Source organism: Equus przewalskii, chromosome 7 (assembly GCF_037783145.1).
Source record: "Equus przewalskii isolate Varuska chromosome 7, EquPr2, whole genome shotgun sequence".
Taxonomy (NCBI): Eukaryota; Metazoa; Chordata; class Mammalia; order Perissodactyla; family Equidae; genus Equus; species Equus przewalskii.
In genome coordinates this window covers 34,841,477-34,865,728 of record NC_091837.1, presented here as the reverse complement: position 1 = coordinate 34,865,728, position 24,252 = coordinate 34,841,477, and the positions used below count along the sequence as shown (strand labels likewise).

The window sequence follows — 24,252 nt, the reverse complement described above, 5'->3', positions numbered from 1 at the left end:
GTTGACATGATTTCTCCATAGAAAACTCCAGAATAATATACAGACAAATGACTGAAATAAAGACTGCTGAAAAAAGTTTCTGGACAAAAGAGCAACATACAAAAGGCAATAAGATATATATGTGTGTGTATCTATATACATATACACACACATGTGTATAGATCTATATATTTATACACATACTCTATATACTTGAAATAAAAAGAAAATATAATTTTAAAAGATACTGTTGCCATAACAAAAAAAGTATACATAACTAAAAGATGTACAAGACTCTGGAGAACATTTTGAAACTTTATTGAAAAATATAAAAGAAGATCCAAATAAATGGAGACATAAACCACATTAAGGGACAGGGTGAGCCAATATTGCCAAGAAGTCCACTCTCTAAAGCCTTATAAATAGATCCCATGCAATTCTAAAATTACACAGAGTTTTTTAAGAAGTTGACTGTATAAAACGTCCACATTTTCCAAAGATGAGGTGATCCTAAAATCACGGAAGCACAAAGCCTAAGGATTGCAAACATATTTCTAAAGAACAAGGGAGGCCATGGGAGAGCTCACGCAAGTCAGCAAGAGACATCAGCATTCCAGCAAAAAAGGAGGCAAAGCGTATGGACAATTCACAAAAGAAGAGTTTTCCATGGTCAATAAACACATGAAGGCATGTCGAGTTTCAAATGATACTCTTTTTTCACCCATCAAATTGTCAAAGATTAAAAAAAAGACTAATGCTCATTTTGGTGCAGGTGTGTTAGGTAAGCATTCTCACGGAGAGTGCTGGTGGCCAGGGTGCACTGGTACAACCTTTCTGCAAAGTTGGCTGTCAATATGTATAAAGAACTTTAAGGATTTTTTGCACTTTGAACCAGTAACTTCACCTCTTGACATCTATCTATAGAAAATAACGTAGTTAATCCAAAGAATTATTCATAGCCATGTTCACAGAAAAGACATAGGAAACATCTGTGATATATTTTAAGCGGGAAAACAAGATATGAAACTCTTTATATAAAGGTTCTAATGCATTAAAATATTGGATGGAAATATAGAAAATTGATAGTGGGTTTATTGGTAATTTTTGTCTTTTTTTCTTTACCGCCTATTCTTAAAATTTCCAAATTTCTTTCAAAAACTATGTGCTGCTTTTAAAGGAAAATAACAATAAAATTGGGACTTCAGAACCTTTAAAACCATATCTTGTTACTCTGTATCCTTACAAGTGTTTTTCATTATTAAAACAGGGAAAAAATAAAATCAAGCATTCTCTTTTAGACAGATAAATTATGTTCATTGGATTTATAGTATATTCTCTTCATGTTTCAAGAAGTAAGCTTAAAACACACTTAGTAATCAGCCAAATAAAATGTTTTGGCCATAAAACTGGCAAGCTACTCAAATGTATAAGCACCTAAAGCACATAAATACAATACACATAAAACATACGCCGTATATTTATAATTAACACTGAATACATTATAATTATTCAGTATCTCTTGTATAATTTCCCTAAACTAAACAGATAAAAGGTTTTCCATATGTCCCTAAAGGGCAACAACAGAGGATAAAGGGCGTGAAGAAGTTTTTTACATTTTTAGGATACTAAACAATATGGGTGAATTCCATCAAGGACATAGAACTTATTTTATTTCAGAAGATGCAATAGAAGAAATTGGAAAAGTCAGCATGTTCTCTCTCTTTTCAATGAAACAGCAGGTCAAAAAGATTATGGGCTCTGATTCAATATTATTTTGGTCTGAATAACACATGTAACAATAATGTGAATTTATACTATATAAAATGTGTAATAAATTAATTCAAAACATTTAATCTATATATTTCCTTATTATTCATGATCCTTAAAAACTGGGACAGTGGGGATTAGAGATGTAATGGAACTATGATCACAAACACATTTCACACATTGTGAGTGCTTGATACAAAAATGGATTAATATCATTAGCATATCCTCTCAACTCAGAGTTCCTAGTGCTTTGGAGATGGAGCGGGGTTAGAGGTTAGAGGTGAGAGTGGAAGAGGTTGACATGGGAGAAGAGAGAGGAGGAAAAGATAGGAAGGGCACATCAGAATAGAAAGCCCTCATTCAGAAATGCTGAATAAATTCAAAACTGGCAAGAGAGAGCCAGAGAACTGCCCGTGGATCCTAAGTGATGGCACTCTCCAGCAGTGACCTCCAAGCTGTGGCTCTCAGGCAGCTGGTCAGTGTGGTCCAATGGAAAACATCTCACCCATGGAAATATGTCAACCAAACTGGAAGTCTGGCATCGCTGAAGTGAAGGCACTAGTAATAATATCAGAGCTGTTTAGTGAGCACGTGGTCTTCACAACTGTTGGAGTTGCTTCAGGAAATTGGAGCGATTCTCTCAAGGGCCCAGCGTTAGGGTCTCAGCAGAGACTCTTCAGTGACATGACAGGTCAAAGACTTGGGACCCAAGTCTTCTGATTGTCAATCTATTGTCCTTTCTACTATACAGCACTATTGTTTGGGAAAAATAATTGACTTTTCAGCTGGGTTTTTTTGTATCATTTAATCAAAGCTTACAGGTATTATCTTGGTTCCACCTGGAGGTCAGAGATCCAGTTAACAAGGTTGTCACCATCATGTTGTACCAACTCATTGAAAAAAGATTCAACATCTTCCAGAGAGGATGTTTTAGAAAAACTTGGGCTTTCACACACAACTCAAGTTTACACATGCATTTTCTCCCTCCCTCCTCCCTTCCTTCCTCTACTGGGTTGGTTGGCAGTAACAGTCCAGGGAGGCAGCATATGGAATCTACGCTCTTGAGAGCTATAGCTTGATTTTAACTTACAACTGCTCCTGGTGGGTTTCCAGTGAGCCAGGCAGGCTGATACCTGCAGAATGATTTCCCTGCATTTCTTAACAATCAAAAACTAGAGCAAGAGAGGAGCAATATTGGAGTGACCTCATTCTCCAAGCTGGGGCACTCAGCGAGGTTAATGGGCAGCAACTGCTGCCGCTGAGATGTTGTAACACACTAGAGTTGGTGCTTCAACGGGGCCCCCAGGGCTGGATGGGTCCTCTGCCAAGGGACAGAACACTTCAAGCAAACAAAACTGCACAGAGGAAAAATAACACTCTTGCTATGAAATTACAAGTCAAATCAATAAAACACAAGGTTAATCTCTGTGGTGTTGCATGAGGAAGGGATATGGTGTAATGGAAAGAACATGGAGTTTAGGGTCAACAGATTAGGGAATAAACTCTACCACTCCATAGTGTGATGTCCTTGGGCAAGTTACCTGAATTCTGAGTTATTTCTTCATTTGTGAAGTGGATATGACAATAACATAATAGCCCTGTGGTTAGAAATATCTCTGTGTATGTGTATCTTTGTGCAGTGCTGACACATTAGGTGTTAGACAAAGGTAGGTACCATCAAGATTATCACCAAAATTCTAAGAGCCAAGCAAGACCTTATGAAAAGTCTACTCTTCAAAGCCTTGCTCCCCACTGACATTTGTCCATGATAGCACAAATTACTTCTACAAGCTTTGAAACTCTGTATGGTGACATTTTATCTCTTAGAATAATCATGTTATGAAATGTACTCTAAGTCTCATCTAAATAATTCACACTGTTTCTATATTGGGGTTAAAAAACAAATTTAAAGCAAATATGGATTAAAAGTATTTATCCTAAAATTTTTAAACATACGGTTGGCATTTGACAAGTAAAATGATTAGACAGAACCACATCTATTCTTACCATTTTTAAATGGTATTGGTGAGGTTCAAATTGGTCAGCACAGCTTTTTATGACTGGGTGCTGCTAACCCACTCAATCCTGTATGATGATTTGCACCATTCTGAACATGTATTTCATAATACTTCTAGCCATGTTTATTTTCATTTCTCTTCTAGGGCTGTAAGCATTTAAATACAGAGAAATTAATATAAACTAATTTATAAAGTAACTCATATTTAGTAGTGCTTGTCAAATATCTATTAAGTAAATCAGCTAATATATAACCTACCATCCTATCAGTTAATACACTGCCCATTGTATTATCAATTAACATACTGCCCACTGTATTATCAATTAGTGCATTGCCCACTGTGTTATCAATTAAGGTGTTACATGTTGCCTTCCACGTTTTGAAACCCAGAGCTATGAGACTGTGGAGAGAACGGTTGTTTTTGATCAGGAGATCAAGGAAAGCTTCAGGAGGAGGTAACATCTGTGTTGGGTCTGAAGGGATTTAGCAAGTGAAGAAGAAGCTGGAAGTCCCTCTAGGCAGAGGCCACAACATGAAGCACAGCCCTGAGACATGAAGATGCTCAGAGTGTGAGGGATGGTGAGTGATTCAGAAGAGCTGGACCATAAGGCACACAGTGGAAAGCTGCTGCAGGTAAAATTAACGCCTGAAATGCAGGCAAAGGTCATGTCATGGAGGCCTGAGATGCCATGGTAAGGAGTTTCTTATTTTTTATAGACTCTATAGCAGATACTGGAGCAAGATAGAGTAATATCTATGTTTTACAAAGAAAACTGGCTGCAGAGTGGAGGATAGACTTGAAGGAGGGAGACTAAATGTCAAGAGTTAAATTAGGGGACTCTCACAACAGTTGAGGCAAGAGACCAGGGCCAGGCAGTGGGACTGGAGAGGAAGGGATGGAAATGGTAACCGTGGGGAGGGAAAGTCGTTGGGACTTGTGACCTCTGATGTGGAGGTGAGGGAGGGGGCTGGAGAATGACAACTGTGCTGAAGCTAGCTAGACCAAGTTAGTGGGTGGTGACACTATCCAACTGACACCAGATACACCTGAGGTCAGCAAGTGCTAGGACACAGGGGCCTTTACAGTCCCTTCTGGGCTGGGTCCTGTGACTAATGGTATCTGACACTAAAAGCATGTTAACAAGTGGGAAAAGTACTTAACTTCTTGCAGCATAGAAAAGAAAATGCTAATAACGAGCTTCAAAATGGAAACCAGACAGCTGGCCACAGGTGCTTCAAACAAATTGGTCAATGTTCACCACCATGAACTACCATAAGAGGGAGGAGGGAGGGCCATAGAAAATAACAATGTTTAATGCAAGTTTCTGAAGTTTGAGCTCGTGCTTGATATTATCAGGGGCATGGGGAAAAGGAAACTGGATTAAAAAATCAGCCAACACATAAAGGGTCCTGAAAGCAAGCATAACAAAATGGAGCATGCAACAAATAAAACAGGTTGTTCTGTACTCGTAGTTTAGAAAAAATAAACCAAGTATTCACTGTAAAATCAACTCTACTGCACTATTTAAAAATCTGCAGACTTTTTTCTCCTAAGACAGTATCCATAAATACCTATGCTTGACTTGCCCCAAATATCTTGAGGCAACCTCAAAATTTGAGAGAGCAGCTTTGTCATTTTCTTGTGGACCTGGCCCAGTATTACCATAATGATTAAAGGAAAAACATATCAAAACTCACTTGGCCGCTACAGCATTTGGAGGCACAGCTGTTGTAATTCTCAACGCATTTACAGTGCTTGCCAATGCTCCCCCAACTCCTCATCCTTAGCTTTCAATGGTTTTGTTGTTTGTTTTGTATCCTGTGGGACAGAAAATAACCTGCACTGATTGTAGCAACCGATTGACTCAGCTGGTGCCTCAGAATATGAAATGGGACCTGAACCGCACATCTGAAAAGTGTGTGGACTGGAGGTGAGGGGAAGGGAGCACCTGCACCCTGGACTGCTCAGAAGCATGGAACCAGCTGTGTCAGGCAAAGGTCCTATCAGCCAAGTAACACCAAGTGCCTCTTACTCCACCTGCCCCACCTCTGTTGTCAAACCCAGCAAAGGCCTGCTGTGCACTGTTGTTAGAACTTCTCTAGAAGCACGTGCAGTTCTCCCTTGGCCAAGGAGCCTCTCCCAGGAGACGAGGCATGAGGTAGCCACGTGCTCTCCTCTCCAGCTCTGCTGCGGCCCCTCTGACGAGCAGGGCCTGTCTTCCCAGCTAAGCGTCTGCCCCTTCTAAGGGCATCTGACCAGGGAATTATACTCACATCCTCCGCAGGGAGGAGGTGCTTTTCAGGGAGTGGTTTTCTTTTAGGTTCCACTGGCTTCCCTGTGGTGGACAGCAAGTAAACAGAAAACAGGTTTGGAGGGCAAGAGAGACATTTTAATGAAAATTCCTGCTTAACTTGCCACAACTTTGTCAAACAGAGACAAAGGCATCAAATGTAATATTGTGCTTGCATTTAACAAAATAAGCTATTTTACTTAGAAAACAGAGGGAAGGATGAGCAGGGAAGATAGGCAATCCATACATTTTTAAAAAGATTTACATGGAGATTCAAGGAGCTAGACATGTTTACAGAAAATCCAGGTTCCTCAGAAGAATGCACAGGTTGTACCTAAGCCTGAAGATTTTGGCATAATGTCTTTAATTCCCATTTAAATTGAGCTAAAAAAAACAAACTCCATGTTCCATTATAAGCTCAATCCCCAGTGTTTGCGCCCTGGAGAAATACACAGGAGAATAGTAGGTGGGGTAAGGAGGATGCTTTTCTAAGTCTATGTAGATACATATCTACACACATGCATATTTTTCTCAAGAGCAGGCTGCAAAGAGTTACTTAGGGTATGTAAGTGTCAGCTCTAGTAACTGGAAAACAATTTTGTTTTTAAAGATTGGCACCTGAGCTAACAACTGTTGCCAATCTTCTTTTTTTTCCCTGCTTTTTCTCCCTCAATCCCCCCAGTACATAGTTGCATATTTTAGTTGTGAGTCCTTCTAGTTGTGGCATGTGGAATGCCGCCTCAGCGTGGCCTGACGAGCGGTGCCATGTCCGTGCCCAGGATCGGAACCAGTGAAACCCTGGGCCGCCAAAGCGGGGGGCGGGGCGTGAATTTGACCACTCAGCCATGGGTCGGCCCCTGGAAAATAAAGTTTTGAGCCCCAAAGCGATGTTGTTTATTAGTTAATGAACAGTTCTGTCTGTGTTTTTCAGGATGCTGTATCTGGCAGTAGTTTTAAATTGCTTGTTCGTCCTTGATCTTAATTTTACAATGACAGCAAACCATATTCTTTCAGAATTACATGACTGTTTTCCTACTTAAGGTTAATATCTTTCTCCAAAGAGACTTAGGATCAGTTTGAAAATTGAGGACTAAAGACGCCTTCTGGGGATGACAGAGGGGGAGAAATTCACTCTCCAACCCCACAGGGTCACCAGTGAGGCGGCCCCCTCCATCTCTTCTGGCTCCCTGTGGCAGGATGGAGCAGTTCACAGCTCCAAGGCTGCTGGAGCGAGGAGGAGTAACGTGCCCAGGACACCCAGGTCAGGATGGGGCCCGTGGGTTCAGGGCAGGTAGAATACTGGCACATCTCCCTCTTCCACTCAGGTGATAAATGTCCGGGCATCTGCAGGGCAAGATCGCTCAGGCCTACACTGCTCCCTTGAGTGCAGCTCTCTCCTTTCTCCATTCTTGGTAAACCCACCGATTTTCCCTAAAAGGTTGGCACAGCCTGCTCTTGGCTTGTTTGGAAACAGATCAGCTCCTCTTTCACAGCCACGTAAACAAACTTGCCCTTTGCACTTGCCTTTCTCCTGAGATCCTGAACCCCTTCCCGCTGACAACACGCCATCTTCTGCTCAATTCAGTATGTTTACTTTTTCACTGTGATTCAGGTCTGAGTTTCTTTTGAATCACATTATTGCATTTCCCTGGTGAGATATGCCATGTGACGATCTTGTTAGACCAAAATCAAATATGAAACTTGCACTGCTCTTTTTCTCTGGTTTGGACACACTTATGGCAGCTGCTTGGGCAGGAATGAATCCCTCCAGCCTGCAGGCCAACTTTCAGACATTTTTGTCTTGGAAAAGATGAAGACGAGTTGGTTGAAGCAGTGTCAACAGAGAGGAAGTCACTATTTCAAAATTATTTTACAATCTAGACGGCTGGTTTTCCCCAATACACATGGATGGAGGAAAACCAGAAAGACCGATTGGATGATTATGCTGAGTGACAGAAGCTACTGGAGACTTTCTTGACATTTTATCCCCAGAGACACTTCAGGATTGAAGTAATTCATTGCTTCACCAAGTGTTGAAGCCAAGCATTCCACAGCAATTTTGGAATGGAGATGGAGCAATGTAGTTCATATTACATTTTTTCAGCAAACTTATCCTCTCCCCTTCACTTTTTCTGTGTGTGTGTGTGAGGAAGATTGGCCCTGAGCTAATATCTGTGCCAGTCTTCCTCTATTTTGTATGTGGGACACCACCACAGCATGGCTTGAGGAGTAGTGTGTAGGTCCACACCCAGGATCCGAACCTGCCAACCCTGGGCCACTGAAGCAGAGCACGCAAACTTAACCACTACGCCACTGGGCCAGTCCCTTCTGTTCCCTTTTTTGGGTGTGGATTATCTTTCAAGCCATTCCTATGTGTCTCTTATAAACAATGCTTAAAACATTAAGCTGATCATACTAAATAGATCTCCATCCAAGTATGGGAATGAGACTCACATTATCTGAGTCTGTCTTCTCCTCCCACAGCTTCCAGAATGACGTCCAAGCTTCTCAGTGAGACACATGGGCCCCTGTGCGATGGGAGCCCTGACTACCCTCGCCCAACCAGCCCTGCCCAAGATTCTGTTTCCCAGTGCACCTTGCTCTCTTGCTTTGTGTCTACCTGGCATGCTGCCCTCTTCGCCTTCTCCTGGCCAATGCCCACTCATCCTGCAAGGGAAGACTCACCCCTGCCCAGTCCTGCTCCCCGGGCTGGCTCAGGAACCCCCTATGGCCTTCAAAGTAACACTGCAAATCTCTCTTGTGGGGTTTAGCTGGATGGACGTGCTGCAGCTGCTACAGGGCAGCTTCCTCCTGCAGAGTGAGCTTCCTGAGGGCAGGGTGTGCAGGTCCCCTCTGCGTCCCCAGCACCCAGCAGTGTCAGATTCACAGCATCTGCTTAGTACTCTCTGCTGAACTAATGAGTGCAACTTGTCAGGTTAAACTTACCCCCAAATCCTACCCAGCCAAAGATGCCAGTACAACTATTTTTTTAAGAGTATTCTGTGGCCTGCAGTCACAGCATTCCTTAGGACTTTCCTAACTTAGATATGGAAAGACTATTTTAGCAATAAAAGGTGACAGCATATATTTTAAAATACTGATTTTCCCAGTTCTCAAACTCTTTTTCCACAGAATCAAACCTACCTACTTATTTAAGTTACTTTTTAACGAGAACTTCTGACGATATGACACAGGGTAAAGGGATTACAGGGTAGTCCTGGAGTGGAGCAAAAACGTACAGAGCCCTTTCCATAAAGCAACTGGCTCCCTCTCTCCTCAGAGTGCTGGACATGAGAGACAACAGAGATGTATTAAAACCACAATATGACACAGTTTCCCTAGAAAGAACACGGTGTGAACTTCTTCTCTTGGATCTTACTATAAGTTAGTATTTTTCTTTTACTAGCTAACACTTCAACTGAATGCTGGCTATAATTCTAGCACTTATGATGCATTAAATGAGTTAATCCTCACAATAACCTTATGAGGTCGATAGTTATTCCATTTTACAGATGAGGAAACTGAGGCCCAGAAAGGTTAGAGCTTGCCAGAGGTCACAAGCTGATGAGAAGCAGAGCTGACTTGGAACACACGCAGTCTGGCACCAGAGCCTGTGTCTCAGTGTCTGATCTGTGAGATTCACATGACACCAGGCAGCCACAACATTCCTGACTTTCAATGTGGGTTAAAGGGAAGAACGCATATTTAACAGTATGAGTCAAAGACGTACATTTGGGTAGAGTTCTATAGAACTCTAAAAAATAACTGCTTAAGGACTTTCTAGATTCGCACTAGAATAAAAATTCCCTGGCGTTAGAGAAACTGCAGCCTGGGACCTTTCACGGCCCTGCTAGTTCTCATGAAATTGGCTGTGCCTCTAGAAAAGATGTGGCATGTGATGCAGTGACACGGCAGGCAAGGATGGCGAGGGCCAGGCGTCAGGCTTTAGGGGAGACACTTCCAACTGGCGTCCCCTTCACCCTGGAGCCACTACATAGGTTCCTCGTGAACCCCATCCCTCCTCACGTCCCGCTACTCTCTCCCACCACGGTCCTCCTGCCAACATCAGCATCCCCCCAGGAGGGTAGCAGGAGGGGGTACTTAATAATCTGAAAGTTACTGAGTGCCTTGATTACTCCTAACAGAATTTTCCATTTCATGGTTCTCTTAGTAGCACATTCCTATTTGTTCCTGCTTTACTCTCCAGTGTATCATGTTCTCCCCTTCCATTTTTTTTTTTTTTTAAACAGATACTGGTTTTGGTGTGTAAAAGTATTTACTTCTTTCCCCCACCTTTATTGAGCTATAACTGATATATAACATTATGTAAATTTAAGGTGTACAATGTAATGACTTGATACACATCTTATTACTTTGTGAGTGTATGAGAGGAAGATGACTGGCCCTGAGCTAACACCTGTGCCAACCTTCCTCTATTTTATGTGGGACTCTGCCACAGGGTGGCTTGACAAGCGGTGCTAGGTCTGTGCCTGGGATTTGAACTTGCAAACCCCAGGCCACCAAAGTGGAGTGTGTGAACTTAACCACTATGCCACTGGGCCGGCCCCCACATCTTTTTACTTTTAAGCAATCTTCTCTGATCCACTGACTAGGTAGAATGAGACAAAGAGTTTTTTGAAATGTAATTAATTAAACCTGGTGGTCTAGTGGTTAAGAATTGGTGGTCTCACCACCATGGCCTGGGTTCATTTCCTGTCAGGGAACCACACCATCTTTCTGTAAGTAGTCATACCATGGTGCCTGTGTTGCTGTGATGCTGAAAGCTATGCCACTGGTATTTCAAATACCAGCAGGTCACCTGTGGTGGACAAGTTTCAGCGGAGCTTCCAGACTAAGACAGACTAGGAAGAAGGACCTGGCCACCGACGTCCGAAAAAACGAAAATCCTATGAAGAGCAGTGGAGCATTATCTGATCCAGCCCTGGAAGGTGAGAGGATGGCACAGAAAGGCCGGGCAGGGTTTCACTCTGCTGGACACAGGGTCACTAGGAGTCGGAATCGACTCGATGGCACCATCAACAACAATTAATTAATACAACGTTTTACTTCAGAGTATAACAACTCTTAATGAATCATCAATTATAATGTGCTTGAAAAGAGTATAAACCATTTCAGTTTGCACTTATAAATCATGTTTCTTCAGGAGATCTGAATGGGAAATAATTTTTGCATATGTTCAAATGTGTTATAAAAGCCCCGAGGTAGGTATTTTAAAATAGTCTGTGAAAAATTGGACTCGGGCTATTTTATAAACTGTTATTTGAGCCTATAACTAATCTCTTTGACATTAACATCTTTAACAAACATTTGTGCAATATCTGCATTCAGAAGATTGGATAGAACTAAGACATCATCTCTATTCATTAGGCTTATATTTTCCCAATAACCTAATTTTGTCTTTCATAAGATATTAATGCTTTTGGAAGTCTTACTCTTAATCCTATTAATTCCTAAGCTAGCCTTTAAAAGTGCATGAGGAAATATGCACAGGCAGTCAGTTTCACTGAATTATAAGTTAAATTGCTAAAGGGAAATCTAAGAATTTCAGGGTTGCTAAAAAAAAAACTTCATCTGAAAATATTTTCTGGACTTAAACCCTTGGGGTCTGGTTTGAGTTAGTTTCCTTGGCTTTGCAGTCTTCTGAACTAAGGTCACTGGCAACATACAAGGATGCACATTCAGCAGAGCAAAGTGTGTCTGTTTGTCTGTACTGGACCAAAGACCTAGTCTTCAAGGAAGCATAGCAGTGGCATGCTCTGCCTGCTCTAACGAATCTTTGGTGAGTGAGCTTGGAAATGGAGCTAACCCAAGACAAGGCAGCTTCTGGAGCATTCACGGAGTATATGAGTGTGCCCCTGAGAGGAGAAAGAAGCAGAGTTTGAAACTTGTAGGATATGGAGGTGGTAGGAACTGATTTCACAACTGCTCTAATTCCAGACAAGATGTTTCCTAACTGTGAGCTAGTTAGGTAGATACAGGACCAGAAACACATTCTAAGATTTTAAAAAACACACATCCATATAATCTTATTTTTGCTGTAAGCACAGTATCTTATCTTCACCAATGACTGTGAACTACTTTTAATAAGGTAAAAAGAGAAATCCATCTCCCCACCTTCCCCCGCTCATACACACATTCACACACACCCACACACACACTCTCAGGTGATGGTGTGCTTCTTTGTATCAGACTTCTCCAAATCAATTAATTCTCTTCAGTTCTTGAATGACTTTCCAAGAGAATTAGCTAAGGGCAGAGGCTGTGAAGGGAGTGAGCCCTACATCTTATATTTGGTGAGAGAACATCACTGCTCCTGGAAAAGCCCCTGAAAGCTGTCCGCACTAGATCCCAGGCCAGTGACACACTCTCTGGGCTGGCAGGACAATAACAGCCATGAGACTAGCCAGTCCCTTTACTGTTGTCTAATCTCCACCACATGATATCACTAGTTGGTCTATAATTGCTTTAGGTGGACAGTTTCTTCCTGTGGTAACCACTACAAAACTATTAGGATTTAACATCATACTTAATTATAGGAAAATCTAAGAAAGGCGATCAGGAATCACTGGGGCAGTGAGCCAGGCAGGCCTCTATGTTCACTGCATATTTATGTAGAATAAGGGAAAAGGTGAAGTGGTGCCCCTTTTTCCATTTAACATATGTTAGCTTCCTGGTAACAAGTCTCACAGGCAGACGGAAATACACTCCAGATGAAAGGCCTGGTCCCTTTCTGGCAGCCCTTATGGGGTCTCACTGGCTGGCCAGATGAGTTGGGAGGACAGTAGCTGGCATCAGGCCCCAGAAGGCTGAGAAGGAGCCCTGGTGAGGAGCTCGTGCTCACCTCGTACTCTTCCTTGAAGCCGTAGCCCTCGGCGCACTTCATCTGCGTGATGTGTTGGAGCAGGTCCGCCACCCGGATGGCGGGGTGAAGCTGCCCCGTCTGGTAGGGCACGTCGGCTGGCTCGCGCTTCTTGTAAGTGTGGGACTGCACCAAGCTGCTGGTGTCGCTGGCCATCGTATGGGTCTCGTCTAGGAATAGAAGGCACAGGGAAAGTGAGGGAGAACCAGTGGGCTATGGCAGGGTCACTGAGAACGCTAGGAAGCTGCCGCTGACATCCCTCAACCTACGGCTGCAGTAATCCCTACGATGGCTCCGCAAAAAGGAAAAGTTAAATGCTTAGAAATTTAAATGGGATTGGCAACACTGATAGGAATGAGGCAGAAATCTTTGTTTTTACAAAGCAGTCCAAACGATATATTGCTTTCACAAAGCTAGTTGATAAGAACCCTTTAGCCTTTGGGTGCTAAAGTTTGTTAGAAGTTTCAGTCTGAAACTTCATCAAGGCCTGGTGCAAAACCAGCCTTGCATTCTTCCAAAGATTAGTTGACTAGTTTGTATGATGAAGTAAATAAACTCTGTACAAATGTTCTGTGAGCAAAATAAAAGTGCACAAAATGATTTGGCTTATAAAGCTAGCAATGAAAATGTGGACTTGATACATGAAATCTAAGCAAAGTGGAAAAAGAAAAGGGAAGTTGGTTTGATGAGTCACGGTGCATGCTGCAGGATCAGAAAGCTTGACAACGTGCTGTCGACCCACACACCACACATGGAATGTTCTACGAGAGCTAACATGCAGGCCAACACACAGCACAACTGACTGGCTTTGTCAGAACCTACAGAGAAGACACATACCCCCATTACCTCCACACCTTTTCCATGGGGCGAATGGGGGACTTACCATTTATTGGCACTTTTAAGAAGATACATATAAGGAGAAAAGAGGAAAAAAAGGAAACAGGGCATAAGCAATAGTACTGTGTGAATAACTCCAGGCTGTTGCTATTTGGTGCTTTCATTTTACAGTTAAGTTTTCTAGTCACAGGTGGTCAGGGGGCCAAGCCTCAATTCTCCCTTCACGTCAGGATGGAGGTGTTGAATTTAAGCACTCAATACCAAAAGGAGGTTAAAATAGTATCATAATTGCTTTTCATTCCCCATGAACCAAGTCAAGACTAAAATAAGTCTTATTTGTATTCGACACATTTTCTCATTTAAATTCCTTGAAAAGTCAACCAAATTGTACTATAGAATTAATGTTAAAATTTGGTCAAATAAGCCTAAAGAGGCTATATTTTAATGGAAGACTACTAGTAAATTAGATTAACAAACTGAAGAAATTGTAGCTATTAAAAATGTCTTATGCAGGAAAGTGCTATTAGATTTAGAGTTCCCCATTTTCCACATTAACTCATTATAATGCTGAATCTCTAGCCATTTTATGATTGAGGAGGTGTCTCATCAAACTATAATGCTGAAGTCACTTAAAATGAGACTATGAAATCAAAATTAATTTCAGGTACAAAGAATTAAAACATATAAGAAAGGATATGTTCAATTTTTTTAATAAAAATTACCAGATTGTTTATCAACAGGGAATTCAGCTATGGGGTTTTTTTGTTTTTGTTTCTAAAACTGAGAAACTCAGCTCCAAAGGGTATTAATTTCCTTCAAAGGCGTTTGGTTTGCTGGGCCTGGTTTTGAAACCTCCCTTCCATCTGCATTGCAAAGCACTTGGGGATGCATGGCATGAAGGTGGCACACAGCGTGTCGCTATGTTGCTGTTGCTGAAATGGCACCTGGATCACTACAACGTGGCTAAAGACACAGAGACAAAATAAAAAAGGGTGGTAAGTGGATTTTATGATTTTCTTCATTTGGATTTGCTTTGAAATTTAGCAATTCATATGTTCCCATGTTCTTAGAATAGTCACAAATAAACTGGGAGATTCTCACGTCGGCTTTGCCTGCTGGCACCTGCCAGGCTCCTAAAGCGGGATGCAGATCCCTGCTGAAATCCTGAACCCGCCAGGCTGCAGCTACTCCAGTGGAAGTTCTGCTCTTTATACCAGAATAAATGGAATATTAATTAGTTTCCCCTGTGCCTCTCTCATTCTCTCAGTTTCGTAGCTTTGGGGAGGAACACAGTTAAGGGCCCTCCACTGTGCACTCACTTCTACACTTCCCTTAAATGGATCACTGCGGCCTGGCATGTGGATCCCTGCAACCTCGCAGCACTCTGATCCCAGGGCCAGGCACTCTTGGAAGTTGCAACTCCACAGAGCTGCAACCACTGTCACCACTGTATGTATCACCCCTGCTGCATTAGGACATCTGGCCTCATCACCAGTGTGGATGCGTCCTAAAGCATTTAAACACCAGCCAGGCCATCAAAGAAAAGGCTGCATCCGTCATCTAGTACATAGATAGCGAAGAGGGAATAGGAGGTGTCTCTTGCAATGTGTGTTATGAAATTGGGTCACCCACACTATTAGAAATTCTTGATTTCACCAAAATTAGTGATTAATCAGTTTCCTCTGACTTCTTAAAAGATTACTACTGATAAAATATCACTTTAATTTTCTTATATTTGTTAAAAGTACCCACCAACAATTTTTTTACTTAAAAATTATGCCTAAGAGGAAATCAGAAGTAAAGCTTCTCGCTAACCGTCCTGATGGTTCTCTAAGAACTGAGGACTAATTCTACCTGTATTTTTTAATAAACTAGTTTGAATTTTTAACAACCCAGCTGAAAAATCTAGAATTGAAATGAGTGCTATGTTTTTGAGGTGGGGGAGGTTCTATCTATCAATCAATCTATTTATCTATCTATCTAACTTTTTTTGCAAGAAAATGATGGAAAGGCATCCTAAAGCTCCATCCATTAGGGCTGGGCACCTCAGCACATGAGAGCAAAAGGTGGAGGCAGGTGCTAGAGGATTTAAGTGCTGAGCTCTGAGTCACAACAGAACACTTCTTTTTGTCTTATTGTGAATTGTAATAGTACTACAGCCAAAAAGTGCCAGAGTAAGGTATAGCTTATCTTCTTCCCATGGTTTTAAGTGACACCTCAATAATCCTTACTATACAATATATAGATTCATATTTACAGCAATGTGGAAAGAATAGTCCCCAAGCACTACCATTTGTTGCACTGGTTCATATATAAGCTAGACATGATAACAGTTATTTGTTGATCTGGCTGACTTATTTTTCACAATGTGCATCATTTTTGCTATTTGAATTGTCTGTTCAATTGATTCTCTCTCCGTAAAGCCTAACAAACTTTAAAAGATGCTATTAGTGTTCATAATAACAAAGTAGTGACTTTAAAAAATGATATTTGTTTAATAAGCTTATCTTAAATCCTGCTGCGAAATCTGAACATTTTCTTCCCTCTGACAATGCACATCTTAGCCCTCCCCACTCACAGCTCCCCCGAGGTCAGAACATCTACTAGAGAAACCGTGGAATGAATGCCACAGCACACAAAGAAGTCGCAAATCTTTGCCTATTGAAAGATTCTGCAAATGTCATCTGCATGGAGATTGCATTGTCGGGTGCCTGAGATTAGCCCATGCCCCTCGCTTATGAAAAGAATAAAAATGCCACCTTCTTTCCCTTATAGTTGGTATTAAATGGAGAGGGCTTAGTGAGCTTTGTTTGTTACCCTTCAAAATGATGCAAATTCAAAATTCTGGTATATGTCCATTCTTAAACTTCTGAGTTCACTTTTTTCCTCAGGCAACAAACTTGCTTAAGCCCAGAAAGCACTATAAGGAGGAAAAATCACCCTCTATACAAAAATTGTAACAACTCAGAGAAAAGAGAAGCACAGGGGGAAAAATTATGCTGCAAAGATATAAACCCTTCTAAAGAGAATTAGGAAGCAGAAACGGCATAGCCGAGGATGGAACTCTCGCTCTGATGGACTGTCACACACCTTGAAGTCCTGCTGTGCTCCTTTTCGGTAAGGTTAGTAGCAAGAAAGGAAGGCAGCTGGGACACACTTGGGTTATTTATGCATCTCAAATGCAAGGGCAGCTCATGCCTCTTTGCTCATCATAGCCAGGTAATGCCATTTCTCCTCACCCTTCTTACACTGGACGAATGGGATTTTTTTTCTTTAACTCCCTGCTAGGACCATTTCATACTTTTAATGCATTCTGCCCCACTGAGCTAACATTTTATTTCATTTCTAGTGACATCTGACACATAGTAAACCACGTGATTATAAAGGGCCATCTTGTCATTTTGCTGTTGAGAACATCAGCTCCTTTGAAATTCCACTGTGTGACAGACACTTTGGAATGCTAGGGCTGCCCTGAGTGGCTCCAGGGAGGGAGCTCTATTATGATTGTTTTTCTGTATATGATTTGGCATAATTAGAAAAATGCTATTTTTGGAATTGAAGTTTTTAGCGCTTAGCAATAAGTGAAAATAATAAGAAACTATTTTCACTTTTACGACTGTCACATTGGACAGAATTCAGCTCTTAGAAGTACACAGCTGAGTGATGACATGCTGTGTTTTTCCCTGGATCAGAGCTAACTTTAAATTCCAAACATAGAAAGGAGGAATACTGGAGCTGGGATTGTTCATTTGAACCTTTTGGTATCATTGCCAACATACATGCAGCAAACTCTTCTTATGAATGGAAACTGTTTGGAGAAAAGTCTTTTTATTATCTACATACTCCCCTGCCCCCCAGGCCACCCACCACCCCCATGTCCTGCTTACAATCACTGCATCATACAGAATTAAAACTCCAATCTCCTAGAGAGGCCACTGACTTTCTAAATTACTCCTGCAATAAACTGTGATAAAGGGAAATGTTCTCACCTAAAATTGCAGTTGGCACAAATGGGTCTGTCATACATCATAAGCAGGTCAATGCAGAGAAAGTAAAAAGAGAAAGAACAGTAAATGATTGATGAAAGGCCCCCAATTTTCCCATAGAAAGCATCAGGGTACAACACATCAAACATGTTAAACTCCTAAAGCTTCATGGACAGCAAAGTGAGCACGGACTGATGCTGATGCTCAGGGGTCAGGAAGAGATGAAACAATGGAAAAATCTGTTACCTGGGTAATAGGAGTTCGGCACCGATGTGCTCAGAGTATTTGTTTTCATTGTAAAAGATGATGGTGAAGACACAGCTGTAAACAAGATAAAGGCTAGTCAGCGGTTGTGCAGAGGCAACATCGGGAGACACGGCACTCTGAGGTCACTCACAGGGACACCATGCTGGTGTAGACTGCACTGAAGAAACCTCAGAGAAGCCCTGCAGTCTGTGTGGTAATTATTACCATTCCCCGCCGTCTCCGGGGACTTACTCAGACTTCAGAGGACAAGCACCCTTTTATCACTTAAAAGATTTTCTTACCCCACAAATGAAGAAAACACCCGATAACCACAACTGCTATTTTGAATTGAGAAATTCACTGGACTTCTAGCCTTTGCTTGCAGCAGTCTAGTATCATGCCGAGCTGATTTTTCACAACTAAGAGTGCGAGAATGTGTCCACACACGGCTTTTGGAGCATATCCTGACTGTTAGTGTTTTTGTAGTCTGCTGAGGCCCCTCCTTCCTCATATTGGATATTCCACAACACTATGACCTGGTTTATGAAAAACAAATGCGATGCTCCACGTCTGCTATATTTAAGCTGAAAGTTTGCATGCCTACATATTGTTCTATTAGTCTTTTCAATCCTTATAAAAATGTTCATTTTTCTTTAAAATATTTCTCTGAAATACTGAAGATTTAACCATTACGTATTCTCTTCCTATTATTAAGAGGGAAAGTCAATCCCATTCAACTTATCTGATTCCACTGAAAGTGGGTATTTCCTATTTTTAAAGCCGTTTGTTAAAAAAGTCTTCAACATCTTAATTGATTAGTGCTTTAAAAACACTTTAATTTCATTAAAGTGTAAGGATAAACGATTTGACTATGCTCAAGTGCTCAAACTGGCTAATGTAAACCTTAACTCCTCTGATGCAGGTCCTTATCTACTAGACGCTGAGTTCCTGATCGGACACTAAAGCTCAAGCACAACACTGTATCATGGGAGCCATTCCTAATCCCTGTGGGTATTGCATGTTATCTTTATCCTGATGACTTGTTAAAATATTTTAGCTCTCCTGGAGCAGTTCCTTTAGGACAGTGTTTTTACCTATGTTCATATTTTCAAGTGTAGAATTAATAAATAATAAAACAAGGACCAGGACCCAGGCTGCCTGTCATTTATAAGATATTTTTCTAAAATAGAGAAGTATCACATTTATAATGCTCATTTATGGAAAGCTGCCAGGAGAAAATAAGAGAAATTGATGAAAATAAGAACAAAAAACCTGAGTACCTATAAAACATGTTTGGGTCAGCAAGAATAATGCCTATTATCTGCGAACATTTTTATGTGGTTGGTAAAATGTGCAAGCAGATAAAAAATAACTATGCTTATTTTCACCTTTAAAAAAGATATTTACATTTGTCTTCTAGTATAAAAATTAAACCCATTCCCACTATACCCATCTATTTTCCCCTTCTTATGTACAATTCCCATTTGCTTTGGTGGACAGATGATTCCCCATTCTCATAAATGTGCTCATGCTTATTTCTAAATTCTCCAATCTCATTTTTCTGTCTCCTTTCTAAAAGCCACTCACCTCCCAACTGCCAGCACTTTCTCCCAACCCTAGAAGATCTCAAACATCCCCAGACCTGTTACAGGTTTGGGGTTGGAAGCCTAGTGGTCCAATGAACACTTTTCCTGCACGTTTCCTCCCCCAGTAACTGCTTTCTTTTTTTTCAGGCATTAAGAGAGCATTATGATAAAGTTCACCATTGGCGTCACTCTCAACGGATGGGATTCGATGGAACTACTCATTGCCCAAAGAGTGGGAGGAAAATGGAATGCCCGCTGCCACTTCTACAGGCTCTACTGATGGCAGGTAATGATGCTCAATGGCTGCTGAGCCAAGGAAGCCGGCGCCAGCCTCTGCAGCAGTCCTCTTCAATGGGCACTCGTGGATTTCCACTGACATGTTCACTTTTTAAAAAGGAACTGCCAAATTAAATTTCCTGTCCAGAGGCATTATCCCTTGTTGCTCAAACTTCAAAAGCCTGGAAATTACTAATGTAGGTTTCTGCTCTTTGGGCAGGTAATTCCAAGTAAATTTAGTCATGAGCAATTTCACCATGAAATACAAAATTTGGAACATTAACGGGTTATCCTGGAAAGTGAGAACATATAGCCAGTGGTCCCTTTCAGACTGACTTGCAAGAACTAACTGCTACTACAAAAATTCCAACCGTGTCTGTGGTGGGAAGGACTTTTCCCACCCGAGTCCACAATAAATGCACCAGCAATAAATTGCTTTATTTTGGTAGTTAAATGCATTGTATAGATATATATACGTACATACGCACATACATACATATGTATATACATATCTTTTTAATTAAAAATATAATATTTGCTAAAAAAAAGCAGAAAAAATTCTCTGAAAAAATGGGATGCTGTTTGTGGTATACTGAAGCCCCACAGACTCACCTACACTGAAAATGACGTGAAAGAGCAAAGAACAACGACCAAGGAGGAGGAGTGCTGTCCTGCCCACCCGGGTCTAAGCCGAGTCTCCCTGTGTGTGCACTCCTGCTCCACTGGGCCAGGTGTGCATGTAGAACAAATAAATGAGATAGGGTGGACAACTGTAACAATATAAAGTGGCTCTCCGTGGGATAAGGCAGACAACTGTAGCCACTATAAACAGAAAGAAAAAGCCTCTCTATGAAGGCTTGCTGAAGGGAGGAGAAAGGCACAGAAGGCACATGTGTTGACTACGTGGTGATCAGAGAGAGAAGGAGTCAACTGGGCTGGGCTGCAGAATCAGAACAGGCCCAATGGGTGTCAAGACATGAGCACACACTGTGCACACTGGTATCAGCCCTCTCCCCCCAGAGACGGATTTCTGTGCTGCTCACACTCAGAGGCCCCAAGCCTTTATGCATTTACACTAGTAACAGTGACGGCTGTACTTTTATTCCATCCCCACACTGACTAACACCCAAGCTATGCAGCCAGGATGAGCAGCAGCTTGTGGGTGTGAATTGCACATGGCAAAGAAACCTCTGACCTTGAACCCAGGAGGGCTGTGAACCACAGAGTCAGGCCACATCAGGGATTTACTTCTAGTCTCTGAGGAGATCTCTAGGGACACAAGAACCACTCCTTTTGTACTTCAAATAATCAATGTAGTTGTTAGCTTCCTAAAATAATGCCTTGTACCTGGATACTGGTGGTGGTGTGGGAAGGAATTAGCCCAGCTCAGTTTACCACCTGGCGGGAAATGTAAGACCTGTGAAGCGGGAATACAGTTTAACTTATTAATTGCCACTAACAGGCCTATAATAAAGGCAGAACCTGTCAGCCAAACAAACAAACAATTAACTTGTTACTGCCATTTAGTGAACTGTTTTATAACAGGCTTCTCTTGTGGAATCCCACACCTGACTAGCTTACAAACAGGATCTAAACAACAAAAAGGATGCTGAGAAGCAGGTGCCTTCCTCTTCGAGAAGAGAGAAGCCTTCACATCACTGCTCTCTAAGTCTTTACAGACACTTAACTGTGGCTGCCTCTGCTCTCCCATCTGGCCCTATCACCTTTGCAACACCTTTTCTCCTAAGCCACCCACGGCACACAGAGGGGTTTTGGGGGTCGTTTAAGGGGACTGGAGAAACCAACAGGGCACAAGAATTTCTTAGGGAGTTTTTGTTTTCTAATCCCCCAGTACTATCTGGAATCTTGGAAAACCAGAGAGACGTATGAGAAGCCAGGAAAGGGGTGCACTTACATCTCCCGTTCAGATTGTGCGTGTCCATGAATGAGAACGCCTCGTCGCAGTTTGTGCCTTGCTCGGCATAGCTCTTGTCCATCGAGTTCACCATCACAGTCATCTCCTGGCGGGTGCTGCTCATCGTCTCCTTCCGCTTCTTGGCTAGTTTCCTTTGAACAAAGAATTCATCATATAGACATGCATGTGAACGGAAAATGGGGGCATTGACACGTGTATTAACCAATGATCAGGAATAACTTGTGTTGAATTAATCGTATTCATCTATAACATTGATTTATGGTGACTTCTAGATGTTGGGTTTTCTGCCAACTGCAGAGACACAGAGATGAAAAATATCCACTGCCTATCCTCAAAAAAACCCACTGTGATATTAGCCTAAAACATCACGTTCTGTTTCTCCTACTAAAAGCCAAATTAAAATGGTCAATGGCCCCACTACAATGCAATCATAATCTATTTACTGATATGCTCCTAGAATTACTTTTTAGTTTGGTGCCATATTCACTGTCAAAGAGTAAATACCCCTAGTAAATATTTGCCATACAAAACTGAAATAATCCAAGGATGAATCTAAGAAGCATATTGTAGAGCGAAAGAGCAAAACTGGGCGAGGAATGAAGACAGTCTAACTGCAGTGCATGCGTACAGAAAGCAAGCAGTGACACGGAGCCCACACGGGACAAGGAGCTCAGGCCTCAGGAGCGCTGGAGGGCAAAGCCTAAATGCTCACGTGGTGATCACACTGGATAAAATCCCAAATGAACCCAAATTAGATCCCCATCTGGGCTGGTCAACAGAGCAGAAGATAAAAAATGTCAAGTTGTTGGCTTCCCTGGAAAGTTTAGCAGAGGAGTAAGTCCCCGTGTTCCCTCAGTCAGTGGAAGAGAATGCAAAAAGGTCAAGGAAGGCAGAGATTTCCAAGTCTTTTGGAGACAGTTTAATCCTGGCCTCTGCATCCTACTCATTGACCACCAAAAACTCCTAATTTGAAGTTACAGATACTTGGACAAAAGCCATAAAAACCTAAGTGAAATTGACATACAAATAAACAGATGAAACAAATTTTTACAGGTTTTACTACTGGAAGTTGTTTTATGCACCCAAGACAGACGAGATTAGAATTAGAGCTGCTTAAGAAGAAGGAATAAAGTGAAAAGGTTTAAGAAGACCACAGCATCATAATACCAAAAATATTATGTCCTAAAATATTCTAATTCTGCCTAAGCACTTAGCAGCATTTACAACAGAAAATGGCAGCTATTCCTAGTAAATCATCTTGACTCTGATTGACCTAGGACACAGCAGAATTTAAAGTGAGCCCCATAATCAAAATCACCCCCATATTAGGTGATTGCTAATACAATGAAAGGCATTGACAACATTAGACCATACGGATAAACTTTATTATCATTTCCAAATGCCACATAATCCAAATGCTTTCTTGCCTGTAGTTATAATAAGCTTTTAATTTCATACTTTGAAGGCAGAAGGGTTTCATTAATAATTAGTTGCCCTTTTTATTGCTAAAAGTTGTTGAAAAAAGATACATTTTTAAACAGAAAAATGAAAATCATCTAGAACTTCTTTGACAGTATTAACGTTGTGAAGATTTTTGAAAGGTAAAGCCAGCATGGCTCCTCTGGTGCTGGTGTTCCTCTCTCGTCAGCATGCAGACCATGATTATCCTCTGAGAGCCCGTTGTCCAGACAACCACACTAGTCCGGGCGCCAGGGTCTGGCCCTGGCTGCTCCCCGCAGGTGTCCTGGGCACAGGTAGCATCAGGCTCAAGCTGCACAGCAGTGGTTACAACACCCTTTCTCTCCACTTCTGAATCTGCCAGCTCATTGGAAAAGCATTCTCAGGCCAGGTCTCCCCAGGAACACTGAAGTGGAGGACTGAGATAATTAGTTCCGTAATTCAGGCAAAACGTCCCCTTTTTGCTGAATTTCTCTGATTTGCTTTAGACTGACTACGCAGATAACTGCCTCACTATTCTCTTTTGTTCTGCCTATGAAGAAAGGCATATTCAAGTTCCCCAGACTTCTCTGTCTGCTCTTGCTTCTATTCCTCGAATCCTTACAGGTTAGGAAACGACAGTGAATGCGCTTCCGACATTGACACGAGGTATGTGTACACCAATAAAAGCTGGGCTTGTACTAGAAAAGATGTTTCTCTTTTCTAATCCTCCATTGTGGGAACTAATTTCAGTGCTGTCAAGCTACACGCTTCATTAATGATCTTTAAGCACAAAAGAAGGCCATTAAGGATTTGTGAGAGCCTGCTCAAATCAAAGAGGTCCAGTCAGAGACCCACAGCTTTAAGCTCATCTCCACTAAGCACATACTCTTGGTCTGTGAACCTTCTTCAAAACCCAGCTTACATGTCCTCAGCAAGCCTTCCTGAGTTAACGTTACCTGTTCACCACATTTTTACTCTCATCAGATGTCGCAAACACAAACGTCTCCCCGG

At 41.7% G+C, this 24,252-nt stretch overlaps 1 protein-coding gene across 8 annotated transcripts in view; it reads right to left on the bottom strand.

Annotated features, from left to right (window-relative positions):
• The window catches only part of PTPRM (protein tyrosine phosphatase receptor type M), a 771,793-nt gene that overhangs the window by 119,419 nt on the left and 628,122 nt on the right, over positions 1 to 24,252 (bottom strand). For 4 of the 8 annotated variants that reach the window (XM_070629469.1, XM_070629471.1, XM_070629472.1 and 1 more), the window contains 4 exons: positions 21,781 to 21,932; positions 18,004 to 18,078; positions 17,761 to 17,787; positions 12,917 to 13,104 (listed from right to left, as the gene is read on the bottom strand). In XM_070629469.1, the coding sequence (XP_070485570.1) occupies positions 12,917 to 13,104; positions 17,761 to 17,787; positions 18,004 to 18,078; positions 21,781 to 21,932 (442 nt within the window). The remainder of the gene's footprint in view (positions 1 to 12,916; positions 13,105 to 17,760; positions 17,788 to 18,003; positions 18,079 to 21,780; positions 21,933 to 24,252) is intronic. The other 4 variants (XM_070629470.1, XM_070629473.1, XM_070629474.1 and 1 more) reach the window with 1 other exon arrangement.